At 39.5% G+C, this 27,993-nt stretch overlaps 1 protein-coding gene across 2 annotated transcripts in view; it reads right to left on the bottom strand.

The window, feature by feature from the left end:
* si:ch73-242m19.1 (uncharacterized) overlaps positions 1-26,892 on the bottom strand; it is a 38,956-nt gene extending 12,064 nt beyond the window's left edge. Inside the window, exons 1-34 of one of the 2 annotated variants that reach the window (XM_059023777.1) lie at positions 26,591-26,892; positions 25,765-25,943; positions 24,526-24,598; positions 24,005-24,115; positions 23,032-23,145; positions 22,224-22,418; positions 21,698-21,866; positions 21,195-21,284; positions 20,237-20,394; positions 19,893-20,045; positions 18,841-18,942; positions 18,258-18,416; positions 17,599-17,705; positions 17,120-17,255; positions 16,734-16,937; positions 14,855-15,047; positions 14,023-14,174; positions 12,720-12,920; positions 12,229-12,350; positions 11,718-11,946; positions 11,083-11,285; positions 10,670-10,825; positions 8,192-8,285; positions 7,964-8,104; positions 6,535-6,689; positions 6,326-6,437; positions 5,911-5,960; positions 5,525-5,701; positions 5,209-5,326; positions 4,579-4,741; positions 3,958-4,096; positions 2,526-2,679; positions 560-655; positions 9-173 (exon numbers count right to left, since the gene is read on the bottom strand). In XM_059023777.1, the coding sequence (XP_058879760.1) occupies positions 9-173; positions 560-655; positions 2,526-2,679; positions 3,958-4,096; positions 4,579-4,741; positions 5,209-5,326; positions 5,525-5,701; positions 5,911-5,960; positions 6,326-6,437; positions 6,535-6,689; positions 7,964-8,104; positions 8,192-8,285; positions 10,670-10,825; positions 11,083-11,285; positions 11,718-11,946; positions 12,229-12,350; positions 12,720-12,920; positions 14,023-14,174; positions 14,855-15,047; positions 16,734-16,937; positions 17,120-17,255; positions 17,599-17,705; positions 18,258-18,416; positions 18,841-18,942; positions 19,893-20,045; positions 20,237-20,394; positions 21,195-21,284; positions 21,698-21,866; positions 22,224-22,418; positions 23,032-23,145; positions 24,005-24,115; positions 24,526-24,598; positions 25,765-25,910 (4,737 nt within the window). In that variant the 5' untranslated portion in view covers positions 25,911-25,943; positions 26,591-26,892. The remainder of the gene's footprint in view (positions 1-8; positions 174-559; positions 656-2,525; positions 2,680-3,957; positions 4,097-4,578; positions 4,742-5,208; positions 5,327-5,524; positions 5,702-5,910; positions 5,961-6,325; positions 6,438-6,534; positions 6,690-7,963; positions 8,105-8,191; positions 8,286-10,669; positions 10,826-11,082; positions 11,286-11,717; positions 11,947-12,228; positions 12,351-12,719; positions 12,921-14,022; positions 14,175-14,854; positions 15,048-16,733; positions 16,938-17,119; positions 17,256-17,598; positions 17,706-18,257; positions 18,417-18,840; positions 18,943-19,892; positions 20,046-20,236; positions 20,395-21,194; positions 21,285-21,697; positions 21,867-22,223; positions 22,419-23,031; positions 23,146-24,004; positions 24,116-24,525; positions 24,599-25,764; positions 25,944-26,590) is intronic. The other variant, XM_059023778.1, reaches the window with a different exon arrangement.
* Between the last annotated feature and the right edge of the window lie 1,101 nt (positions 26,893-27,993).

Genomic DNA, 27,993 nt, shown 5'->3' with positions numbered 1-27,993 from the left:
TTCAGTACCTGCATTTCAGTGACTTTAGAGTTATTATCTTCCTCCCAACCCTGCAAACTGAAATTAATCATATCCTGGCTGCTCTGCAGGACATCCTCCATCAGCAATGACACCCCCAGGATCTCCCCATTGGCCACGTTGCGATTGCGGTCATTCAGCCCAGAGAGGCAGAGCTAAAGAAACAGACATGGCGTGTTTTCAACAAGACTGGAGCTTAAAAAGTGAGATCACTTGACTTGTACTAATTGGTTTGGTACCAACAAGGCTTTCAAAATAAAAATCTGTTTGTTCAGATGTGAATGGAACATCACATCACTATAGGACATCCAAGTTGATCAATCATAGTAGCTGCTTTGGCTGTGTGTGAGGCTTTTATTATGCCTTGGAAAATGTTTATATCCCAGTGTATTTCTGGAACCCTCTTGCTGGTCCAGGTATCTCAGTAATATTATCATTACCTGGATGAAAACAAACTGAGCATGGAATCATGAAGAACATGTTTTACAGCTAATGGGGAAAAGGGTTGCTCTCCAAAGAGATGTAATGCAGACTGGCTTACCTGCATATTGTATTCTATTGGTTGAATATTGCAGATAGAGAGTGGGAATGCACCATGTCCTGCTTGGAAACTTCTCCAGGGAAACAACCTTTGAGCCTACAAACAGAAAGCATGTGTAGATACTGTAGCCTTTTATTTACAGGAAATTCTGTGTGAGATTAACAGGACAGGTCAAGTTATATCTTTATATTTTCTCCATAATCTTAGAAACTCAATCATAATTTTTGTTTTAGAAAAGTAGTTTTCAATGATGTGACATTGAAACATACATTTTGCTAAACATGTGTTGAATAAAATATAACATATACACTATATAAAATATTGTAAACACACTCCTGCAAACCAAGGGCAAGGCTTTTATAACACAATGCAATTCAGTGTCACGTTCTAGAGTTTGATCCTTTTCATCAACCACCAGTATCTCTTGTCTTACTTGGGAACATTTTTATTTAATGTTGCCAAAGAAAAGTGAAATAATGTATGAGCTGCACTTTATATATATACATATACATATATATATATATATATATATATATATATATATATATATATATATATATATATATATATATATACACACACTGAGTGTACAAAACATTAGGAACACCTTCCCAATACTGAGTTGCACCCTCTTTTGCCCTCAGAACAGCCTCAATTCGTCGGGCATGGACTCTACAAGGTGTCAAAAGCGTTCCACAGGGATGCTGGCCCATGTTGACTCCAATTCTTCCCACAGTTGTGTCAAGTTGGCTGGTAGTGGATCTCTACTCTGAATAGCTTGTTCCATCTCATCCCACAGATCTGGTGACTGGGCAGGCCACTGCAGTAAGCTGAATTCTCTGTCATGTTTGTGGAACCATTCCTGGACAATCCTAGCCTTGTGGCATGGGGTATTATCCTGCTGAAAAAATCCATTAGTAGATGGATACACTGCTGCCATGAAGGGATGCACCTGATTGGCAATGATGTTCGGATATCCTGTGGCATTCATACGTTGCTCCACTTTTTTCAAGGGGCCCAATGTGTGCCATGAAAACATACCCCACACCATCACACCACCACCACCCTGCAATGTTGACACACGGCATGATGGATGCATGTACTCATGTGGTTTTCTCCATACCCTAGACCTCCCATCAGTGTGAAAGAGCAGGAACCGGGATTCATCAGACCAGCCAATGTTTTTCCAATCCTCCAGTGTCCAGTGTTTTCGTTCCTTAGCCCACTGCAACCGCAGTTTCTTGTGTTTTGCTGAAAGAAGTGGAACTCTGTTAGGTCGTCGGTTGCCATACCCCATTCGTGTCAAGGTACGACGAGTTGTGCATTCTTTTATGGTTCTTTTGGCACCAATGTTGTACTGGACTGTCAGTTGACTAACTGTAGCCCGTCTGTTGCTCTGCACAATTCGTGCCAGCCTCCTTTGGCCTCTTTCATCAATGAGCCGTTTTCGACCACTGGCCTGCCGTTGGCTGGATGTCCTTTGGGTGGTGGACCATCCTTGATACACACGGGAAACTGTTGAACGTGAAAAACCCAGCAGCGTTGCAGTTCTTGACACACTCAAACTGGCGCGCCTGGCACCTACTACCATACCCCATTCAAAGGCACTTAAATCTTTTGTCTTGCCCATTTACCCTCTGAATGGCACACATACAGTACACAATCCATGTCTCAATTGTGTCAAGGCTTAAAAATCCTTCATTAACCTGTCTCCCCTTCATCTACACTGATTGAAGTGGATTTAACAGGTTACATCAATAAGGGATCATAGCTTTCACCTGGATTCACCTCGTCAGTCTATGTCATGGAAAGAGCAGGTGTTCCTAATGTTTTGTACACTCAGTGTATATATTTCACAGAAACCTAAATAAAGAGTGCTCAACCCATGCTGAAAACACGTGATTGTTACTGGCTGGCATGAATGTGTTATTTGATTGATTCCACCTCTAAGAGGTGTTATACTGACCCTGACACTGATTGGGTCCAATGGCTGGGGCACAGTAATCTGTGAGCTGCACACACTGCTGACGAGAGAGGTACTCAGGGCAGGCAAAGCGTGGTACATGTTGTCTGTCACTGTCTGATAGGCCTCTTTGTTGCCTGCTGCCAGGAAAGCTTCCCTGCAAGAACAATACAAAAAATGATAACAACTGACTGGTGAGGACAGTACAGCGGTGCCCAAACGTTTGATTGCCGCGTACCCCCTTCCAGACCTATCACCTGTCTGCGTACCCCTAGCATACAGATTTAGATTTGAATGTTATTTTTAATCTATGCTTTCATAATACACATACACAATATAGTACATAGAATATAAATGACTATAATAATATAATTAAGGCTTCTGATTTTCAGTTAAAACCGATAAAATACTGTGATACGAAAAATGAAATCGGTGTATAGCCAATAAAACACTGGAAAAACACTGGAAATGGTCACTTAATTCACGTTGACTTCACCACTTTTCCATTAAAAAAAAAAAAAAAAAAAACTACCACAAAAAAATTATAAAACTACCTTTCCCAGTGCAGCTGGGCAATGTCCCTCCTACCTGACTTGTATCTATCATTGATTCGTTCTGAATATCTACCCCAACTACTGAGTGGCAGCACACACCTATATTTCTGTTGCAGACTCTGCTTGCGAGATTTAAAACAAGATTACAATTAGGAATTGAGGCTTGTTTGCGGGATGTAGAGCTGTATTACAGTTAAGCTATGGAAGATTTAAAACAGAATTGCAAATTGTGGCTAAATGCAAAAAAATGCTTACACACAAAAACCCCAGAAGAACGTGCCCATGACCATAAGGCTTTTGTTGTGGAAGACAGCAAAGGAAAGAAAGTACAACTTAAGGGTGCAAGTACTGTCGAGTTACTGTACATATTTAGACAGAAAAAAACATCCAAGCATTTTGGAAAGTAACCGAAAACAATAATGTCATACAGTATATAAAAAGCGAACGCCCCAAAAACAACCGATTTACACAAAACTCAAAAACAGGTAAAAATAAGCACCAAAAAATGAAATTAATAAAGTCCTAAATATAATGCATATAATTCACTCTGTACGGTGATTGGTGGCAGGGGCTCTGTACGTCATTGTCTCTGTGTATCTTTGTTCTCATTGGTACTTCTTGGAGGTTTGCAATAAACGTGTGCGCCACAACCCAAGTGCCTCGCAGCTGCATGATTGTCTTGCACCGCACAGCCTCTCTTTTTGTTTCTGAAACTAACATATTGTGTCTTTGTAGTTTCTGGCATTTGAGGATCAGATTTCAGCTATAAGGGTATTCTAGGCACGCCAGCATCAGACGACCACAGATGGCATATTGTGCAGACACTGTTGAATGCTAACACATCAAACCTAGCGGTCACAGTGGATCACAGGCTCCCTTACCTGATCAAGTGCCGTACACCTGTGTCAAACTGCAAGAACAGGATATCTCTTCGAAGATGAAGCAGCTTGCCTACTTCCTGGGGACTGGCTGGATCACAGAGGTCATCGATCTGTTTCTGAATCTCCTGAAGCTCAGCACCTTTTGTCAAAAAAATAAATAAATAAATAAAATGTAGTGTTATCCTTCTGTTAATACTACGCCACCTATTTCCTATGTTCTACACACTGTTTCTGAATTGTTCTCTGTTGCAGTTAAAGTACAGTTGTCTCTCGCTAATCTGTACCAGCTGGGTGCAGAAAATCGCTCACTTTATATTGCATCTGTACTACAATGTTCTAACCCTAAATGACAACATGCACTGTACTATGGATGTGCAGGTCACAGTTCATAGTAATATTTAAATTCACCTGTGTGGGAAATATCAGTTTGTACAGTTGCTTGTTCTTGAATGAGCAAGCAGTTAAGGTGGTGCCATAATTTAGATTTAACTCAGCCTGGGGTGAGAACAATACACCTTAAATTCACCTGATTAAATTAATCAATCTTCAAGTGAACTCATGACAAATAAACCTATTAAAATGCAAGGCCATTATGAATCTTGAGTGCTTCCAAGAAGTTACCAATTCCTTCTGTTCCTCCCCAGTCAGCAGTGAGCTGCTTGGGCTTTCTGGACCTGCTGATAGCTGAATAGTTTCCGAGGCGAGCGAAGCTGACCAGGTAGGAGACAATGTCGTGCAACGCTCCCACAATCTGTAGGGTCTGCTGAAGTGATCTGTGGCAGGTCTGATGCAGAAACAGGAAAAAAAAACAAAACAAAACACTGAATACAGTAGATCATCCCTCAGTTAAATCAGGTTAACGTGACACAAAAGTGGGGAAATGTTCAGAGAGAAATACAATTAATTGAACAGTATAAAACTATCAACTAGATAGATTTGTTTTCCCTATAACCAAGTTACTGTGTGTTGTGTTAAATCTAGAGTATAACAATGCTTGTTTCATTCCCCACCATTGTAAAGCCATATACATTTTCAGATCAATCCAACAAAGCTTTGAGAAGTTCTAAATCTTACAAGCTTGCATAGAAACAAACATACAAACAAACCTGTTATACCACTTCAATAACATCCCCTGAATGCAATAATGCATGACAGAGAAACCTTTAACAGACCCACAATATTTCTTGCATGGATATACAAGTCAACAGTTTAGATGGGAAGCGGACAGGAAGGCGCTACTAAACTGCTTACGTTTTCCTCCAGGGACTTGAACATGATTAACACCTCTGAGAAATGAGGGATGAACCACAGGTTAAGGAATGACTCCCCGTCTCCAGAGAGTAAACAGCGAGGCCTGCGCTGGAAGCACCTAGCGATTGAACAAAGAGACGAGCAATACAAAGTATTCAGATGCACCTGAACCTATGTTGTGAAATCCAGCTTCTGGAAAATAACCAAATAGGCACAAATAATTCACAACCACAAGCCAGCAGAGGTGGTTGAATACATTTTTAGACAGTATGTGGGTATTTACATGAATGAATGAATATTGCAAAATTGATCAAACCTGGGGTCGGAGTTGAGCCCCTCCTCAGAGTCCCTCTCTCCTTTCCTCTCGTGTGGTTGGCCCAGCATGAAGTAGGTGTCCCTGATGGAAGGGATATCCTCCAGCAGTGCTGCCAGACTGTTATAGTATTCAATAATCTGACCCCTCAGTGAGTACTGACACATACGATGGCAGAACCTGGAAGTCATTGGCAGGATGAAACTGTTATCATATAGTACAGCTGTATTTAAACTCTGGTTAAACCAGTTGGGTGCTTGGGCTTTCTGTGAAGGACCTACAAAGCCATGGGGTCAATATGCAGATGTGGCCCAGTTGCACCGACATAATGAATACCAACCTCCACTCTAGACAGACACATTTATCATTTAAAATAATCGATTACTTACTTTTGACAGAATTCCAGAATTAGCCCCCTCTTAACTTTTTGTGCTTCTTCCTGAATATATATGAAAAAATAACAGAATCATACAAATATACACAAAACAACATCACTATGATAACACACTATATATTTACAAGTGCAGCTTCTAATAAAACAGCAGCAACATTTTGGACTGGTGAAGGAATTAAGTGTTCATTTTAATTGAAAACGAAACACTGTCTTGGACTATCAATAATATCCTAAGGAAATCATTAACAAACTAGATTCTAGGCCTTTCAAGCTCAGGCTCAACTTTGTGCAGCAAGTTTTAAAACCAACATCTCTTAATAATTCAAGTGTTTTGGTCAATTGAAAAGCCTGCCTTTTTTAAAAGCCCACCACCACAGTCATGATGCTCATTGTGTGACAGGCCTACTTACAGGACTCTTCATGATGGTGCCCATGGCTTGCTTCTTACTAATGAATGTGTTTAGCATCACATCACGGGGGCCCGCCTTCTCTAACTGAATTGACACAAAGGCTTCAGGAGGCCTTAACACAGAAAAAAAAGGAACAATGAAAAAAATAATAAGTTAGGACCCCAGACTTACAGGTACTTTACTTAGTATGGATGAAGCTGATAATTTACCTTCTTCTAGCCCCAGCCCCTAGTTTTGGTCTTGCTGAAATGGAGGAGATGCCTGGTGCAGTAAATTGGCTCTCTAGCTCTTTAGCAGCTAAGGAGTTTGGTCCAGTCGCTGAGCTCCCTCGACTCCACGAGCCAGCAGACCCTCTTTGAACCTGCTATAAAGAGCAGTGGTTATAATCGGGGGGGGGGGGGGGGGGTCTTCTGATTCTGCAGCCATGACCTCATCAGTGGCTTGTCAGTACCTGGAAATGAGGTGCTGCAGTGTGTAAGAGGGTATTGGTGGCTCCGTAAGGGAAACTCTTCCCTTTGGGTCAAAGAACAACCAAGGTCCCTGTATGATGTTAATAATCTTAGAGATGACCTAAACCAGCATCTCTTAATAATCCATGTGTTTTGGTCAATTTGAGATAGACTCTGATCTGGCATGTGTATCAAATAACTGTAATTGAATGAAAATAACTTACTAAACTAATTATATATACCGAATTGATTTTCAAGTTGCTGGAATAACTTATAAGGTCCATGAATTAGGGCCAGCCTGTCTCCAAGAACTACTAACTCCGTATATTCCAACTTGTTCTTTGAGACCAGAAAATGCAGTTTTAGTTGTTCCAAAAAGTCATCTTAAAATCAACTGGAGCCAGAGCATTTTGCTTTTGTGCGCCATTAGGTAGGTTGAAACATTGGATTCTTTTAAGTCTGAATTGAAAACATACTTTTTTAAATGTACTTTGTATAGCGCTCTGGGATGCCATGGCATGAAGGGTGCAATATAGAAATACATTTATATGGTATTGTATTGTGTATATATATAAAATAATTATTTACAAGTTGGTATTTAAAGTGTTACAATAAAAGTTCTTACGTTGCAGCACCTTACAGGTCTTATTTATGCTAACTTCTGATTATTAGTGAAAGATGTGCTTGTGACATAAACAGGTGTTGATCCATGTTTGAAAGCATGGAAATCTTTAACATTTAATTACAGGGGATGGAAAAGAGTCGTCATCTGTATTGTTTGACTTCTTATTTAATCATTTAGTTTGGATAGGCTTTTCCAATGTAAAAAGGTTTGTTTAGAACCAGGTAGCAACAATAACTAAGGTAAATGGATAACTGATATCACAAACTGATATCACTGGCACAGCCACTGTTTAATTAATAAATCAAATAAAGGTTTGTTCAACCTATTGTAACTGAGTTTTGCAAGTCAGGCAAATTTCACTTGAGATTTCAGTGATATACAGGTATTGGAAAAAAGGCTGCTTATCACTTTACCAGATCTTCTTGTAGACTGCACCTCTGTGAAATATTTTTGTGGTTGATCAGGTTTAACCAATGCCTTTCAAGTCTAAACCCACTGATTATCTTTGTGTGCAGACAAACAATGTGCTGTGAATAAATGAGCTTATAGGGAAATTCAGTTTACCGTGTCATCTACCTTCTGAGAGAGCTGCTGGGCCTGGTGACAGAGCGAGGCCTGCTTCACTGCACCAATGAGGGCATTCTTCTGCGTCACCTGACAGGCCAGCACGACCTGCATGTTCTCTATCCCAGACGTTGACAGCAGCTGAGAGAGAAGAATGACAAGCATGAGAATTCTTGTACACTGATAGTGTCACCCTGTTGTTATTTATGTGTGGGATTAAGGTCTTACTTGAAGTACTGCTTCCTGAGTCCGAAAACTGAACTTTCCAATTTGATTTTCATCAATCTCTTGAATCCCCAAAAGCAAACTGGATGGAGTGTATCTGAAAAGGTTTAAATAAAAATAAATGTAAACCGTTTACTCACCTAAATGTATATCATTTACTCACCACATATGCAGTCTTAGACAATGTGGGAGAAATTTGCAGTTATTATTGAATATACTTGTTAAAATGACATTTCAATTATTGTTACTATGAGACTTAGATGCAGTGATGCTAATTAAGTTTGTCTTTCCCCAAGCGTCCTTCCCCCAAAACATTCTTGATTGATCTACTTCAAGGACTAGATATTGGTAACAGGGTCGTAAAGATTTAAATTGGGGAATATTTTAGATTACCTGCTGTGCTGACCTGCCTGTCTGGTTGAAACAAACAGAGCTGATTTGTATCTTTTAATTAGGAACGTTTTGTCTGAAAGCCAATAAACAGCTTTCTTCCTGTAACGGGTTAAGAAGGGAGACACCTGGTGGATACGAGGTGCCATGACGCTCTCCCATGAAATGACTAACACTGTTCAAAAACAGTTTGACAAATGAGTAACAATTTAATTGATTAAATTGTTATAGAATAATTTTAATAACGAATCTTGTGGACACAAGTTTAAGAGTTGCTTAAGTATGTTTTCCCAATAAAACTGAAATGTTTACTGTGTTTTAAATCTTAAATTATTTTCCTTTAATTATTGTATAACATGTTTAACACCTGAAATTGGTGTCGTTCTATGATCAATATAACTAAAGTTATATCAAAATAAACTTTTGTTCTATAAAGATTACTGTTTTAATGAATTATCGCTCCATGGAGGCGGGACATTGCTTGTGTTGATGACATTGGTTGTTTAATAGGACGTGTCAAAATATCAAACACCTCCTGTTTAAGAGCGCTGAGGATAGTAGCTGTTTTGGATACGTTTTGAATCAAAGGCCGCAAAGCCGCGTCACTTGCTTCCTGAATTGATCCACGGAAAGTGCGTACAACCTCTGCCAGGCGGATGTCCCAATCATCGGGGCCCAGTGACCTCTCTTCACACCCTTTCCCTCCGCTGTGGACTGAGGGGAAGCAACTGGGTCCCCTGCATGAAGTAGCCATTTAAAAATGATAAGTAGACAATTTTCATATAGAAAATAATTTAAAAATAATGTATGGAGCGTAAATTGTTTGATTATAAATAAAAATTGCGACGTGGTAGCAGGAGCTCTATCAGCAAGCAGCCATCCCAGTGACAGGGTCACGTGATCTTCTCCTGTCACAGTTCTTTTTGATATATTTGAAAACACAGAAAAATAGAATGGTGAATATAATTCTATAAGAAATATAACATTTGTTAAGGACTAAAACTCTATATGTATATTTAAATATTAATCACATAATGGAGGTGCCGTCCTGTATATTAAGAAATTAATATGAACTAATGTTTGTATATTCCTGTGACAGGGAGGCCTGTCGCTGGTTCATGGAGTGTATGTGTGTCTTTGAGAAATCAGCTGTGATGCGCGGCAGGAGACGCATTGCTAAGAGACCAAGTACAGCAGTAGACTTGCCCGGAAAGTTGCGCAGAGTTGAAAAAGCGTCTGCGCCACAGCTTGGGGCGACTGCAATGCCACTGACTGGCGCTGAGTGAGAGTTTGTTTAGATCAAGGAGGAAAACGTTTGCTCTGCAGGAAATAATACTACAGAACCCTTCAACTGCAAAACAGTGCCTGTGAAGGCGTGTGCCCAGCCAGGACCGTGGAACGGCCTAGAAGTAGGTCAGGTTAGGGGATGTATAATACAGAGAGGGTTACATCGAGTAGCAGGTTCCTGGAGTGGGACGTTCCTGTTAGTGGGACTAGTGCTCGCTGTTTTGTGCGGCAAACCTTTATTTTGAGCTTTGTTTTGTTTCATTTCTTTATTAAATGTGACATTAGGGCTAACATTGCAGGTATCCTAGTGTCAGCTCTGTGTTGTAATTAAATCTGCACGCCTGTGTGGTGCGTCAACACCAATGCTCTGTGTCTGACTCAGTATTTTCCAGACTACCCACACAGGTAACACATCACCCTGTCACAATTACCAACATAGTGGGGGTGTTGCCTAGGATATTGAGGTATTAATGTTAAATATTATATCTTGAAATATGCACTAAAACAAGACAAACTCTTAGACTAGACAGATTCCTATATAAAATTATATCAGTTTATTTTAGCTGTTATAAACTTTAATTTCAGGTGTTTTTTGTACCATTTCTTGGTTGACATTATACAGTTGTGAGAAATCGTGAATAGTGAGAATATGATGTTCGGTAAGTCTTACATACCAATAATCTCTTAAAACCTCTAATAATCATTAATAAACTTGTTTTTTAATAACCAGTATCGCAAACATTTTAATTATTAGGGTTAGGATTATCAGCAACAGCGCCACATCCTGTCGGCCATTTTGAATACCTGTCCACCTGGCTGTCATCCTCCAACAGGGCAGTGATGAACACAGGGGGCGGCTGGTCTGCCTTCTCCCTGTGAGCTGCGAACTCAAACTGCACAGGCCGCAGGTACAAGTGAAACTCATTGAAGCCCATCTCTGCAGAGAAGGTCCTGTACAACCTGGAGAGACATCAGTGGGGAGTGAACAATTACAGGTGGTGGAGCTGCTGCAGATGGGCATGGCAGGCTTTTCTTGTATTTTACATTTTTACATTGTCGAAATTACTGTTGGATAAGGAACAATGAGAGCATCTAATGATATTGGTGTCCCCTTATTGCCATCTTTAGCTGTAATTAGTAATTTGTTTCTTTTGTCAAGCTTTATAACTACTTTGCTAACTGAGCCTTCGATTATCAGATTATCAGAGGATACCCACTGAGCTAACTGTGAAGTCTCTGAGGCAGACTCAATCAAGCGATGGCGGAGCGTGATGAGTTCCAGAAGTCTGGAGAAGGTCTCCACAATGAAGGCTTGCTTTTCTCTGCCCTGTTTCTTTTCACCCTCCTCAGCAAACTCCAGTGCTGAAAACCCAACGTCTCTCACAAAGAAAGGGTCTTCAAAAAAGATACCTGAAAATAGCTAGAAAAGTAAAAACAAGAAAAACAAAGAGAGAGCAGAAAAGTTTATTAACTGTTCAAATCTATCGCACATTTCAGAGTGATAGACCAGGTTACTTTTGTATCATTATAGATGCCTGGTCTATTCTAGATAAGTTTTGAATTCAAGAACACTAAACCAATATTTTCTTAAGGAATGTGAGGCCTTTCAAGTTTAGATACACATCATATCAATTTAAGCCATCAGAACTGTACAAGTACTTATCTCAAGATACTCTTGTAAGTATCTTTAACAGTAGTAAGTTGTATATGTTAAGGAGCAAACCCCTTTTTTACTTGATTTCATGGGACTTGTCAAGTATTTACACTGATGGCTTCAACTGATTGATTATTCCTAATTGTATTATTCCAGGAATGTTATTTCTAAAACATTTCAAATTGTACTTGTGCCTACATCCTTTTGTACTGGTGTGCTGTAGGAGGCTCCGGGTGGCTCCAGAGCCTGCCACTTCTCCACAGCCAGCTGCAGGAGCTGCTTCTCCAGGGCGACACTCTCTTGGACCGACTGGGGCCTGCGAAGCTGGCAGAGCTCGCTGTAAGCCTGGTTCAGTGCCTGAGGGATCCTGGAAGCCAGGCCAAGGGATGGGTGGAACTCCAGCAGAAACACATTCCTCAGAGCAGAGCTGCAATAAAAGAGAGAGAGAGGCAAGACTGGAACAGAACTACTAATCATCAACCATGGAACTGAAGAAAAAACAAAAGGAGACTTTTTTTTTTTTTTAAATAAGAAATTTTGTCGAAAAAGAAAACTGTTTAGGCTTCTCCCGACATCAGTGCATCAGTGAGTTCAGCACTTTTGTTGTGGTGTTTTTATATTCATGAGAGAGGGTATTATGAACCTCTATTTAAATTTCCCCACAATGTAAGCTGTTATCATGTTGTCATTTGGAAGACACTTTGCTTACCTGTTGTTATTGATGGCAATGAGTTGCTTGGGGGTATAGTTTGGAGGTAGGCCAAATTCATATACATTTCCTTTCTGACCATCCCTCCAAACTCTTTGGACATACTGCCGCTGCTCATCTATCTGTTCAAAAACAATAAAGCCTGTCACCAGCTGAATGAAACTAATTGTGCAGAAGTTATAATTGTGGTTATAGTTCATGAGGATGAATCCCACATACAATCCCGCATAGCTGTCAGTAAAAAATATTTTAAGTGTTATAACTATCAAGAGCTCAATTGGGGTGTACTGGTAGAGGCTGAAATTGGGATCTCTACCTGTAAAATATCAAATTTCAAATTCCCATATACAGTACTATACTAGTGGTAAAACTAGTAATGTTCAATATGCATATTTTGCTCTGTATTATAGATTTAATTACAATTGTAAGCGTGACGTATGTACTGGTACATATGCATCTTATTATATCCCTGCTCTAAAGATTGTCCAAACCTGCTTGTTGAGGATGTCCCTGATGAGCTGCTGGTGGTACTGCAGACAGACGCACTCCTCTTCGTAGGCCGTGACAAAGTACTGGCTGCTGATCTCAAGCCGGGGTCTCTTGTGCATGATGTCCGTTATGACTTGTGCCAATGCAAACCTTTCCTCGTGATCCAACACGTGCTGGTAGGCCTCAAAATAACAATCCAGGAGCTAGGAAAAATGATTTGTATTTACTGAGGTGCACAAAAAACTTACAATCCATGTTTGAAGCTCACAACCCATATATATATATATATATATATATATATATATATATATATATATATATATATATATAGATAGATATATAAATGCTACAGAACTCCAAAAAATCGAATATTATAGGAAACTCGTTGAGGCCATCTGGAAAAAAAAACTAAAAAAATCTGTGTTATGTCGAGATCACAAGATAATTTATCTCAGGATCACGAGAAAACCCAAGTGATTACTTCCATTTTTCAGACATAATTTATCTCAGGAAAATGGAAGTAATGACTTCCATTTTCTCGAGATCCTGAGATAAATTATTATTTTTATTATTATTATTTGTTTACTTACCAGACGCCTTTATCCAAGGAGACTAGGTTGTGTGAATTATGCATAAGCTGCAGAGTCACTTACAACTACGTCTCACCCGAAAGACGGAGCACAAAGAGGTTAAGTGACTTGCTCATGGTCACACAGTGAGTCAGTGGCAGAGCCAGGATTTGATTTGGGGACCTCCTGGTTACAAGCCCTTTCTTTAAAGATAAATTATCTTGTGAACTCAACAAAGAATTATTTAATTTTTTTCCGATGGCCTCAACGAGCCGCCGTAGGTTTTGGACGGTACTTTGGTATTTTTCTTGGGACTAGACGCTTTATTTATTTTTACTTAATTGTTTTTTTTTTTGGTTTTTTTTTGGTAACCAGCGGAAAGCTAATGAACAACATTGCTCTGCAGACATTGTTACAATCGTTCACACAATGATATTTAACATAGTTTAAGATCACCTGTAGTAAGAAACCACCTGTCATAGAAGACCACTGTCTTCCAGAACCAAGACATGCTATCTACATTTACAGGGAAATACAATCTCTAAGAAGTGGGGCCTGCTAATCTCTTATCCTGTTGGATTTTTTTTTGAAGAAATAGACTTGAATAGATATAGAGATAACAGCTGATCACAATGGCTTGAATGGCAAGTACACACCACTGCAGGCCTTCTTGTTCATATAAGGCACAGATATTGAAATCCCCTACAAGCCACCGAATTCTTTGGAAAATCCTTACCTGCTGTTTATTTTTAAGAAAAGCAACTTCACAGGTCCACAGCTCAAGCAAAACTGCAAAGCGATCAACATCCACGTGTGCCCAGAAATTCAGGTTTGTTCCAGGGGCCTGTAGGCAAGCTGAAGAATGGGACTGCCTGTTGGCTTTGTGACCTAACAGAAACAAAACAGAAGAACCCTCTTTAATAAGAGGTGAAATGACACCATACAGACCTGCACATAAGCTTGTAGCCTGTATTGGTTTTGGTTGATCATTTAACAAGCATGTCCATAGCATACATCCCGCACCACAGCTACAAATACAAAATTAGAGGTATAGGTAACATGAAAAAGTACATCACTATGGCCTGCATTCATAAAAATGTACATTTGTACAAGGACATATACCCCAAGATCCAGAGCTAAAGAATTTCCTAACCAATGTTCATTACAATCGAATAAGCGCTAACTTAAATATATGTAAAAATGAAATAGGAACGGACAGACAGAGAGGGCGCCTTCATATACACCCAGATTCATCTCAATCGGATAAACTGTTCTCTAGATGGAAGTAAGAATTTAAGTGTGGCAGTCAACAGACAAAAAGCTATGCATCCCCAGGACGGGGGTAATAAGTTTCTCATAATTCTCAGTCATTAATCGTAAAGGCCATTGTTTCAGAACATGAATGACATGTAGTGTTTGTAGACAATTAATAACAGCTTTTCTTACATTAACCAACTGCTGAGATTCATATAATGCACCCTCTGGTGGCGAACCAGAGCTTTACTTGGTATTTTTAAAGCAATGGTTGTCCCTGCACTCCAAGGAGCAGGTCAGCGTTTCTGTGTTACCTTTGTCTTTCTCGATGTACTGAGAAGCCACAAGAAGAAGCACATTCTCCAGCTCCTGCAGGTCCTTGACAGCCTCGTCATACATGATATACACTCCTCTTTGGTCCTGGGTGTGGATGTAGCTGTCCTCTGTGGTGTAGAAATCATCATAGTTTTCAACCTCAGGGAATTCCATGAACTCAGCGCTGTGCACCTGCAGCCCAAACACAGTAAACACAGTAAAGGACCAAGCTAAACCTACAAATAACAGAACTGCATCTACGGCATCAGATTTCATTATCAAATCTCTGGGCACAGATGGAACTTTTAACAGACCAGTGGCCAAAAAAAATGAGGAGGCACAAAAAAGGCAGAGGGCAAGGGGACCCCTTAAGCCCCCAGCAGCAGTAGAATCTTATTATTGTATTCTGACTGACAATACTTTTCATATCTTCTTAATGTTTTACCCCAATTTGGCTGTTAAACACATTTTCTCCACTAGCCAACAAAGAAAAGAAAACAGCAGCCCATCATAATTTATTCTAATAACTGTAACTGTTACACACTGCCAGCGTATGTTTAAAAATGCACTGTATACAACATTATTATAGGATTTAGATTTCAAGACAACGTCACTAACATACTTTGCATAAAATATTTTCTAAACAAAGTTGTTAAGGCAGGAGAAAGGCAGACAAAAATCAAGCACATCCTATTGGCTTAATTTGCTAAATCTGCCCTGCAGTCTTAGTCTTACTTTGTCCATGTGAGCTAATTACAACAGTTACTGAAAGGTAAATAGAACCAGCAAGACAGTTATTAGCTGCACCCCTGGCCAGCCAATCCACTCTCTCATACCCACCACTCTGAAATGACCTGTTCTTCAAAAAAAAAAAAAAAGTGGCCTCCCTTTAGATTTTATACAAAGCGTAATCTAGTATGGCAGTCTTCATCAGCCAATCTCATTCTTCCTTTAAAAATGCCTGCACAATACAAACCCCAAGGACTAATAAGACAATAAACAGCTGTGTTTAAATATCTTGCGTTTTTAAAATTGTCCTACCGTTCTGATGGATTTCTTTTTTTTTCTGGTCACTTTTTAAACTTTTTAGACACAAAACCGAATGATGCAATTAGGTGATGGTGCCTGTCGATGAAGGCTCTATCTTGTGGAAGTTGACTGCGACTGGAGTTATGCGTCTCAAGCCTCATTTTCATATATATATATATATATATATATATATATATATATATATATATATATATATATATATTGTAACAGGCACTATCAGCACAGGAAGAAGGAGACCTTCTAAGGTTATCAACTCATTGTCAGGAGACACTTTTTCACCTAATGCCTTAAAAACTCTGATTTAGTGTTACATCACTTTATGATTGGAAGGTACGGGTGACCTGGAGTTTCTTATTGATTTCATGAATCAGCTTCTCCAGAAAACCTTCTTTTACAAAATAAAAAGTTATTTCTCTGTTCAAGATTGCGCAGTGTAGTTATACTGGGATAAAAGTTTGTCAATCATATCATTTAGATTAATTTATATCATTTTTAGTATGTTTTTAGTAATTGTAAAAGACCAATTTTTCAACTTTTGCATTCAACAGTGTTACCTCGAATACCTAATGCTCATGTGTTAACGCCTAACAATGAAGAAGATATTATACAACATTTTTGTCAATATAGTTTCTTTGAAACGTAATGGGAACTTTTTAATTTCTATGGTCAAAAAATCAGACCAGTGAACCAAATGTCAGTGCATTTTTACTATTTAAAGATGGTGGTATGGTATGTGCATTACTAGTACATGATCTTTGACCATTTCACTTTACTAAAATATTGGAAAATGGATGTCCCGCACGGATGTAAGTAGCAGTGTTTTGTTACCTTGTAGTCAGCAGGTGTGTTGTGGAGATACTGGTGAGAGCCCAGTCCCCCAGCAGTACCAGAGCCCCCTCTAGCTGCGTTCACCCAGCAGGAATCCTCAGCTGTTTTGGTCAGTTTCATCCCATCCAGGCTGAGGCCTGCAATGCTGAAGGTCAGGGTCCTCTCCACAGAACGAAAGTAGTTCAGAAATCCCAGACATATGCGCTTAGAGAGAAACATAACCAGATGATATAACTGCCACAAAGCTTTCAAAGAAATAAAAAGTTAACTCGCCTTTGATGAATAGTAGTTAAGTTGTGAATTAACCATTCCCTTGGTGTGGTAGAAACATGGTAGAGGCTCCTTTTTGCATTGCCAGGATGTTGTGATCCCTGTGTGCGTTTTACCTGCAGCTCTCTGATTCGCAGGTGGCGCAGGTAGAGGAAGGACAGGTAGGCACCTCTCATCATGACTGGGTCTTTGATGTTCTCCTCTTTGCCTTCATCTAACCCCAGCAGCTGCATGGTATCCATATAGCAATAGCTACAGAGAAATAGACAGTCACTTTGTCGGTGTTAAATACTGTACATTGGGCTTGATTTACTCCAAAAACCCTGCTGTGAAGAGGTTAGTAAACGATTAGGGTATGCAAAGAGTTAGGGTTCAGGGATATGGTAAGCAAAAGACATGGGGTTAGGGTTAGGATAAGCAAAGGATTACAGTTATGGTTAGGGTTAGTGTAAGCAAAGGTTTTAAGTTAGGGTTACCACTTTTTTCAGTAAGGAAAAAAGCACACAATAAAGTTACTAAACCACAGATATTGTGAAATTAATCTTAAACTGTTCATCACAGATGCTTTTTAAAAATTAAAATTCATTTGTTATACCCCTCTTCTTTTTTCTTTTTCTGAGAGCCGGGGCGTTTGCTCTGGTTAACACTCTCTGATTCCTGTTCGTTTGACTCAGGTTGGCTGCTTTCTTCAGGTATAGGTGCCTGTTAAAAAGAAATACAAATCCTAAGCAGGTACACTATCGCATTGTCATCAGAATACAATGAAACCTCACTATTAAAAACAGTCAAGGTTCTACTGCTTCAGGCACATAGTATTTCTTGTAAACCACATGATTAGTTATTTAACAAGTTCTTAGTTTAGCCAATTTTATATATTTGTGCTTCATTCAAATTCAAAACCTACAAATGAGTAACATCATGTCCCATCCAAGTTTTCAGAGGGTTTGTTAGTATTATTAGAAGGGTAATTTAAGAAGGCTTGGCACATTTGGGGCTTCATATGGTGGACTTAATTCTGAATACAGGGGTGGCCTTAAAATTAAATGTGACCTCAACAGCAGCAATAAAAGACAGTAAAAAAAACTGCATTAATTGTTCTAAATGTGAGATTTTTCTGCACACTGTAATTTCATACACGTGTGTAGTTACTAATTATATACTGTAGTAACACTCATCTAACGGTATAAGACAATCATATCTAAAGCAGATCATCTGACTAATCTTTTTCACTCAGTAGTGTCAATATGCATTTACCTGAAACAAGTCTGGAGAGCTGTATATTCTCTTCCAGATCTGATTGGTGTGCTGTCCAGTGGGATGTGATGTCACTGACAAGGGCTGGATGGGCTCAGGCTCAAAAACTGTGGCTGCATGTTCTTTAAGGGCCTCCATCAGCCTGTCTGGATCAGACACCTTGCACCCAACAAACACAGGTAATATAACAGCACAGAATAACATAGCCTGTGATTATTCTAACATAAATAAAAAGGAAAATTAAATCAGATTTAAACCCCAGTAAAACAAAACAGAAGTACAACAGCACAGTATTACAGTAATCGTCCACACTTGCCCATGCTGTACTGGAGATGGATGCACATTCATTTAGATAGTGTAAGCTAATAAATATTTAGTCATATGGTAACAGCTCATTCATATGTACTAGGGCTAATTATATTATAGGCAATAATATATCATGCTGGAGTTAGTGTGCTTCAGCATAAGAGCAACCAAAACCAAACTGTTATGTACTGCACTCTTAACATGGATTTACAAATCACCTTTTCAAATAACTATTATATTATAACACCCTACAGGTGCCAGGATGATGTTATGTTACCTGGAAAAACTTGGAATGCAAGTGTAGAAGTTCATCCACAGATCTGTCCTGCTTTAGTTTTGTTATCATTTTTTGCTGCCAGGGATCATGCTTGGCTGTTATCTGTTACCACAATGCAAAGAAATATATACATATATAAAGTTTGGATTAGAAATCACATATGAGAAATCAGCCAATCCTTGTTAATGATTTGTTAAAATTCCAGTATATCTTACGTTATGTACAGATGTCATCCTGAACATATGGCGTAGTTCTATGTTTTTTGTGATTAATAATAAAGTAATATGTCATGTATTACTTTATTATTAATTTCAATATCCATCTCTCCAACCCCACCCACTCTGTCGGATTCCTTCCTCTCCTTCACTCCTTCAACTTCTCTCTCTCTCCATCCCCTCCTACCCACAAAGCTGGCCGTCAACTAGACCTCACCTTCTCCAGTGCCTGCTCTCTCTCACCTCCCTCCTATCGACTCCTTCTCCCAACTCTCTGTAGACTCTGCTACCTCCACCCTCTTCTCCTCCCTCAACTCCCTCTGTCCCCTCACCTCCCAACCTGCTCACCCCTCCCCTCCCCAACCCTGGCTCTCCTCTGTGCTCTGCTCAGCAAGAAACCAAACTTCGCTCTGCTGAAAAGAAATGGAAGAGAATCAAACTCCCTGCTGCCCTAGACCTCTACCACTCCCTCCTCTCCTCCTTCTCCTCTACTCTCTCCTCTGCTAAAAGCTCCTATTTCCAGTCTATTATCCAATCCTCTGTGTTTTGTATTTGCTATTATTAGGACTGAAGTCATTGTATTTTGTATCTTGTTCTTAATTGTACTGTAATTCTTGATATGTATTTTTTTGTATACAACTGTAAGTCGCCATGGGTAACGCTGTCTGCTAAGAAATAAATAATAATAATAATAATAATAATAATAATAATAATAATATAATTGTTTTTGCACAGTTTGAGCAGCCAAAACATGCCCACGATGACACACGACAAATGAATTTACATAACTTAAAGCTCTCCTTAGAATGACCCCAATGTGTTAGTGTGGAGCTATACCTTTATAAATGGAATCCAGTTAGCTTGTTTCTTTAGGGCCATGCTGGGTTTCTTCATTCCCCACTGATCTGTCCCTGACTCTGTGGCACCGTAAATCGGGAAGGTTTTCATAGTTTGTTGTTTTTTAAAGATAAGTCTAAATTTACGAGCAACCTGGAAGACAAATATATATATATATATATATATATATATACATATATATATATATATATATATATATATATATATATATATATATATATATATATATATATATATATATATATATATATATATACACATGTGTTACATTGCCTGTGGAGTCAGATTTATTAGCAAATTGTCAAAAATACAGTAAATTTTACCAGAGTAAATAGTTCCATCTCGTTTGCAGTGTTTCTGAGGTCCTCTGTGTTGTAGTCAATCTGAAAGTGTGAAATCAGGTACTGGAGCTGGGGTTTAAACTCTTTCAGTTCCAGTTGCTGGACTGGCAGTAATGCAGTGACCTCACTTCTATACAGTCCTAAAGAAACAACATGCAAGGACAGAGTTTTTTTTTAACCAAGAAAAAATCCACGAGCCTGAAAGAGTAAGTAGCGGGGTTCCGAAAAATATAGCGTTATACGTCCCCACGTGTTGCTACAACTACTTACATAACGTACCTGTCATTTTTCTTTTCATTGTTAACATCCTGACAACTTTTTACACTTTTATTTTTAAAAGTCTGTTTCAAAGCTCTTTTCAAAACGGCCGCTTTAGTGCACTGGGGTTTGAGATCTGTTCTCTAAATCACTGCAGGAAGTGCTCTGGCTTTTCTGTTCCATACCACATCATGGATCATTATTGCTGTTACCTGTTTGACAGTGTGGGCAATAATCCTTACACTATCAGTGCACTAGAGCGGCCATTTTGTCAGGATGTTGACAATGAAAATACAGTAGCAACACATGGGAGCGTGTAACGCTGTATTTTTCAGGATCCCACTACTTACTCTTGAAGGTCACAAGATTTTTCTAGCCTCAGAAAAACACAGACAAATGAAAAGGTAAGGGGTCAAAGATTACACTATTGCACCATGGATTCTCCAAGCAAGCTGAAATGGTACAAGGCAGCTATATAGAACAAAAAATTAATCCCAATACTGAAGTGTCAGAACCCAGATTAATAGCAGAAATCAAGACAAGGAAATGAGTGCAAAATATATTAGCATTTGATTCCATCTGTTTTAAAAAGTAAGACTATTAAAAGCTTGTATGTGTACGAACAGCTACTACTAGGGTCTTGTTCATTGCAAAACAAATCAGATTAACAATGCAGTCTTACCTTCAATGTTTGTCATAACTGTGTGACTGCTGATGGAAGAAACCATAATGTGAAGTCCGCTTTGGAGTGGGGATGCTGAGAGAGTTTTTCCTGACAAAAGATGCAGTATTTAACTTTTAATGTACCACACAGGAAAGTGAGTCAAAGCTTGAAGAACAAACAGATTACTTGATTCAATGCAGATTTAGAAATAATAAAAGAAACTTAATAAACTCAATGACAAAGTCAAAGTCTTTCTCAATGTCTTCAATGTCATTAACGATTTTAGCACTTGCGTGTTTAATAGTTATGCATGATTGATCCAATGTAGGCTCTGTTTTTTTCTTGAAAAGAGACGTTTAAGCAATAATGGACTATTCCAGATTAATAAACAAAAACACAAAGAAACAAAAATATTTTGCATTGGTTGCTAAAGACAATGTTGTTGTTGTTGTTATTGTATTTTATGCCTTCAACTTTTAACACGTTTCCTGACACACTGAATTGTGGTTTGCTCCTGTTACCTGCTGAGCCAGACAGGCTGGACACCGCTGTGCTGGGGCGCGCAGGAGAGCGCAGGAAGGAGGACAGGGAGTCACTTAGGCTGATTGTGTCACCAGGGTCCTGAACTCCATCAGAGCTTCTCGTGCTGCTCACTTCCATCCTCTCAGACACAGGCAGGTACTGTAGCACCTGGACATTTGCTCAATAATCAAGCTCAAACTTAGTCCTGATTTCTCTTTCCACATCGCTATGTATGAGTAAAAAGTTGGTCGACTCTGACTCTGAATTTTGTTTCATATCAGGTTTATCGTTTATCAATGCCACCTACTGAAACTCACACCAAGAAAAATGAATAAAGGGCTACGCAACATTTTTTAACTGTGTGCTAAATACATGTAGTGCATATTACAGGCAGTGTAACTACAATGTTGCTGTTGGTCCTGTATTTTGAAGTGTATCTGAAAGAATGTTGTAGGTAGGCAAATTCTGCATCAAGAATGTCCTCATTATAGACCTAGTCTACAGTGCCTGGTATTAAAGACTCACCCGCAGGTAGTTGTGGATGGTCTTGACAGACTGAAGATGACACACCAGCCACTGAAGGTAGATCACCAAGTCTTCTTGGGTCACAGCATTAACCGGCATCCCTTTTTCTGTCAGAAAACTCTCCCTGGCAACAGACAGTCTCCGAGCTCTCTGCACGGTGTCGTCATACTCCTTCATGATGTACTCTAGTTGTTTCTTGGAACAGTTAAAGGAAAAGGATTAAAACGATTTTTTCAGCTTGTGAAAGGCTTACGATTTAAATACAGCACCCGGAACTCATACTTGACTAAGTAAGTGGGTCTTTTCTTTTTTTTGTTTACAACAGCATATTAAAAAAGAGTTATTTGATACAAGAACAGCATAAAAAATTTAATAGACCGTTGAGATGTATATATGCATCAGAGATGTGTGCTGCTGGTCAAGTAAAGTTGAGATTTTGGGATAGTTCTGGCCTTCCCCTGAAAAATGAGAATGTCTGCTTGGTGTTGGTGGGGAAGTGGAGGATGAAACCAAAAGACAAGTGCAGGGAGGTTCAGCTGGTTTAACTTTTACAAAGTGAAAACGAATAACCGTAGACCTGTAAAAGGGGTCTTGAAAAACAATTCACTCAACACTGCAGACCAGTAACCGGGGCCAGTCTTGAGTTCGCTCCTCTGTAAGTTCTATACAGCTTTTTTCCATATGCGTGTAAGACAACTAATTAAAACTACGAACTATTTAATTAGCTATACAGTAGCATGGATGCTGTTTTGCATTAATGACTATCATGGTTAGAAAAGCCGTGATGTGAACAGGTTGCTTGCAGTACCTTGTACAGAGGATAGAGCTGTTCAATTATACCAGAGTGCTGACAAAACCTTCTCCATCGCAGCATGCACAGATATTTAAACTGCACCAGCTGGGAAATCCGATCTGTGTAGAACTACAAACATGCACAAAAAAGAAAGGTTAGGGGCCAAAGACTTAACAGAACAATTGAACCTTCCAGTGCAAGTAGCCATAAAACTGGGGAGGAAACCAGAAACAATACTGTTACAATCACAGCCCATCAGTCAGGGAATGTGGTTCTGCATATATGTTCATGAGTTCAGAAAGTTCTGAATATAGACCACTCTCCCTTGATAATCTATTTGCTTACCGGTACTTTATTAATCGCTTGCCCTTAGTTCATATTTTTTGTAGTTTTATTGATAAGTGCTAATCGTGCTCCGTGAAACCATCTGCATAAAAACATTCTTCAAATAACTCATTAAAGTTGTGACGTTAGCACAACATGCAGTATCAGTAAAAATGCATTAGCTTCAAGACAGGAGGCTGTGTGGTCCAGTGGTTAAAGAAAAGGGCTTGTAACCATGAAGTCCCCGGTTCAAATCCCACCTCAGCCACTGACTCATTGTGTGACCCTGAGCAAGTCACTTAACTTCCTTGTGAGATGTAATTGTAAGTGACTCTGCAGCTGATGCACAGTTCACACACCCTAGTCGCTTTGGTTAAAGGTGTCTGCTAAATAAACAAATAATAATAATGGAGTTTTACAAAATTTGTAGCAAAAGCTAACCTCCTCAAATACCAGTGCATATTCAATTAACAATACAATGTATTATTGTCTGATGAAAGACATTTTTTTTCCTGTTTGATCAAAGCTCAACAGGACACTAATTCTATTAAATGCTGTTAGCTCCCCTCGCATTGTAAACTACAGTAATATATAAATACTTCTGGTGAAGCTGACTGTTTTACAATGTCATGAGAAAGATTAGAGGCTGCCCCCTGCTGGTTACCTGGTGGAGCAGCAGCGGGAGGCTCTCTGGTGTGTACTCCTGCCTCAGGCAGCTCTCTAGCTCCCTCTCCATCACATCAGCCTGAGCAGCTACTGGCCTGGCTTCAGCTACCTGCAACACCAACTTAATAGTGAAATCTAATCCGCTCATAGCTGATAGAAAATCACACTCTGATCGGCTGTCCGCACCACGCTCGGAAGCGAGGAGAGATAGGGGACTTTGGGGTATCCTCATGGGGTAAACAACACAACATCAACGGATTAAACAGTCAAAAACATACGACAATGGCAAATAATATTTCCACAACAAACCTCAGTTGAAAACCTTACTTACAAACAACACGACATGATAGTAAAAAGCGACAATGACAGTGAATGTACTGTAATAGTGAATTGATGATGGTTGCGTTGGATTGAAAGACCTGAACTCCAGTCTTGTCCCTCAGTGCTATCCTTACAGACCAGGTACAGTCAGATATGTTTTCTTTTGTATAAACAAACTTCATCCCACACATTATTTACCTGCAAGCCTTTTCTCAAGATCAGCTCCCTCTCTTTCCTGAAGTAGGAAATATCTTTTGGAATAGGCACAGAGCTGAAATAGAAAAACGATGCGATTAGAACATCTAAACACATGGTGAAACACAAGCTGCATACCCTGTTCTTATTCCCTTTGCAAATAGTCTATATCACAAAACAGCCATGCAGTCTAGGTAGCTCATTGTAGCTTTCCCACACTATAAGACTGTATCCCACTGGGGCCTCCCGAGTGGCGCATCCAGTAAAAGCACTCGCTCTATAGGATGAGCTCCATAGCCTGGACGTCGCCGGTTCAAGTCCAGGCTATTCCACAGCCGACCATGGACGGGAGCTCCCAGTGGGCGGCGCTCAATTGGCCGAGCGTCGTCCGGCTCAATTGGCCGAGCGTTGTCCAGGGGGAGGGAGGGTTAGGTCGGCCAGGGTGTCCTCGGCTCACCGCGCACCAGCGACCCATGTAGTCTGGCCGGGCGCCTGCGGTCTTGCCTGTAAGCTGCCCAGAGCTGCGTTGTCCTCCGACGCTGTAGCTCTGAGGCGGCTGCACGGTGAGTCTGCAGAGTGTAAAGAAGCGGGCGGCTGACGGCACACGCTTCGGAGGACAGCGTGTGTTCGTCTTCACCCCTCCCGAGTCAGCGCAGGGGTGGTAGCGGTGAGCTGAGCCTAAAAATAATTGGGCATTTCAAATTGGGAAGAAAATAATAAAAACTAATTGGCAATGACTAAATGTTTAAAAAGAAAAAAAATAGACTGTATCCCACTACCCAAATTACCGTAATGGCAGTCAGCTTGTTTTTCAAGAGGGACCCAACTATGGTACTATGGTAAACCAGTATTAAGGCCACTGTGCAGTTGTTGTTTGAAATCAGGCGTGCTGCCATTGATGATAAAGCTATGAGTCTTGGTGATATACATAGTTTATTCAGGTTACATTTGAGATACAATTGCATCCTAATGGTATTTTTAAACAACGAATTCACCAACAAACAAAACAAACATTATTCCATTTCGTAATATTATTAAAAATGTGTCATAAATACTGCAATATTTTTTTGGTTTACTGTTATTATTTCCAGAATACTTTATTCTTAAATGGTTCAGCTGATTCATTGTATAATGGTTCAGATTCACAATTTGTGCATAATAATAATAATAATAATAATAATTTCATGAGTGGTGATGCTGGTATTAGTGGAAACCACAGCTAATATGTCACTACTGTATTACCTGTAGGACCTTGCAGGTGTTCCTTGTAAAACTCCATTTTCTTCAATCTCTGTCTTCAGTTCCACCAGCTGCACTGCCAGTTCCTTCTCCATTAACTGGAGCTTCTCAGTGGAGGAGATCTTGTAATCCTCTGCCATTTCAAACATACTAAATGCACCTCTCAGACCAACAAGCGGGAACTGTAAATAATTAATATTACATTGATAAGGGTTGGCAAGCTAGCACAGCAGTTTAGGTCACTGGCATCTCATGCCATTCACAGACTAGGATTGTTTTGGAATGCAGCCTAGGACAAGTGGAATAAGCATCATGGTCTCGACCTAAATAGTCCAAATCACCAAACGATTCAGCACAATTCTCATGGGCGAGGCCCATGACTGAATGTCAATTGGTGTTCAGGTCGGGCATGAGGTGCACTTTCAGAGCTATAAGGGGAATGCCTGCCACCACCACCATGTCTGTGGCCTATGTGATTGACTCACTTTTCATGAACAGCAAATACCTTGTTCTTGGAAACTTTAAAAATGTATTAAAGTGTTTATGTTATAATGGTCACCCGTCTTCACTTTTGCAGAGTACATCAAAATACTTCATTTAGGTTAAAGAAACGACACTTTTTTTGGTTTTATTAAACATTATTCTACAATGTATTTCAATAATTCATTTAAAAGAAAATTAATGTAGTTACACGTTTCATGATTTTAAAACGTGTATGAAGTACAAACTGATTAATACTTAATAGTAATGTCGTTTTTGCTTAGTTTCAGAACATTGCATTTTCGGAACATTGAACCTATTCGACAAAACGGAGTGTAAGGTTACGAACCTGTGTTAGATACACTTCACAGTTCTCCCAGTTGTTCAGCCACCACTCTGTCCACCGGCAGAATATAATTAGAGACTGGCGCACGATTTCAAATCAACAAATCCAATTTACGTAACGTTTCCAGTAAGGAATATATTCCCGCACCTTCTATGTTTTTTTTTTTTTTTTTTTTAAAGTAGTTTATGATAGTCTCTGTCTGTGGTGTATACAAGGAGACCAGTATGTTACTTCCTTCCAAATCCAGGCGTGGACTTGTCTCAACAGTTACTATAGTGACATGATGCACACCAAACAAATCTCGCTTCTCCGTCTATTTTGCTAATTATTAACCCGCATGAGGATTGTATTTGCCAAAGAGCTTTAGCGTTGTCAAATACGGTGCATCTGTGTTAGAATAGCATACCTTCCAAAAACATACAATCTGGTATAACACGAAAACAGTACATTTATTGAAATGTAGTGTTAATTTCTTAAGGAAATATATTACGCCGTATTAATTGATGTGTATTTCTATGTTTGTGACAGAAAAAAATGAACTTCAGACGTACGTTTCTAAATTAAATTGCTGTAATTTAAGTACATCGCTGAATAGGTTATGTGCCAGCTGTCCTCGATATGTCTGATTGAGGGTTACTTTGCAAGGTTAAAAGTTGTATTTGAGTAGAATTTAACAGTGTTTGAAAAGTATACACGGTAACATACTTTAAGCAGTATAACCGATTTTTATGTTTCATTGTTCTGCTTCTGCATTCTGGGAAACATCTGGCAAAATATAGATATATGCAGGACATCGTGGTGACTGAAGTTATAAAAAAAAAATTAAAAAACCCACCAAAGACAGCATTTACCCGCTAGATGCGTTGCCAGATTTGGCTGGAAACCCGCCAATCTGACAGCACTGACTGGGGGAGTAAACTAGAGAAGTCGAAAGTGAAAATGAAAATCTTGGGGAATTGTTATTTATGTGGCATTGTTTGTATTGTCCTCTTGATTCCCTAATAAAACATTTGATCACAAAAAAAAAAAGAATTGCAGTGAGAGACAGTCAGTGAGAGTGAGAGTGCGAGAGAGTGAGGGATACTGAAGATGGGAGTGACGTGGAGCGAGAGCCTGAGGGAGGGCGAGAGCTCCAGAAGTGGAAGCGGGGGTCAGTGGGTGAAGGAAGGAGTTTGGGTCTTTTTAAAAAAAATTTGCGACATGGTCTTGGCCCAAACGTGTTATTTCAAATAATAAATTGCTTATTAATTGTACCTGGCAACACTCTTCGTGTTCTGATTTATCATCGAGGGCACTGGTCATTACATTGGTTTGATCATGGAATCCATGCCGTGGAAGGTGAAGCGGAGAGAGCGGATAGACCAGGAGGAGCTGCGGCTAGGTCCACAGATGGCAAGGAGAAGCGG

Source organism: Acipenser ruthenus, chromosome 5 (genome assembly GCF_902713425.1).
Source record: "Acipenser ruthenus chromosome 5, fAciRut3.2 maternal haplotype, whole genome shotgun sequence".
Classification (NCBI taxonomy): domain Eukaryota; kingdom Metazoa; phylum Chordata; class Actinopteri; order Acipenseriformes; family Acipenseridae; genus Acipenser; species Acipenser ruthenus.
This window is presented reverse-complemented; position numbering and strand designations above follow the sequence as displayed.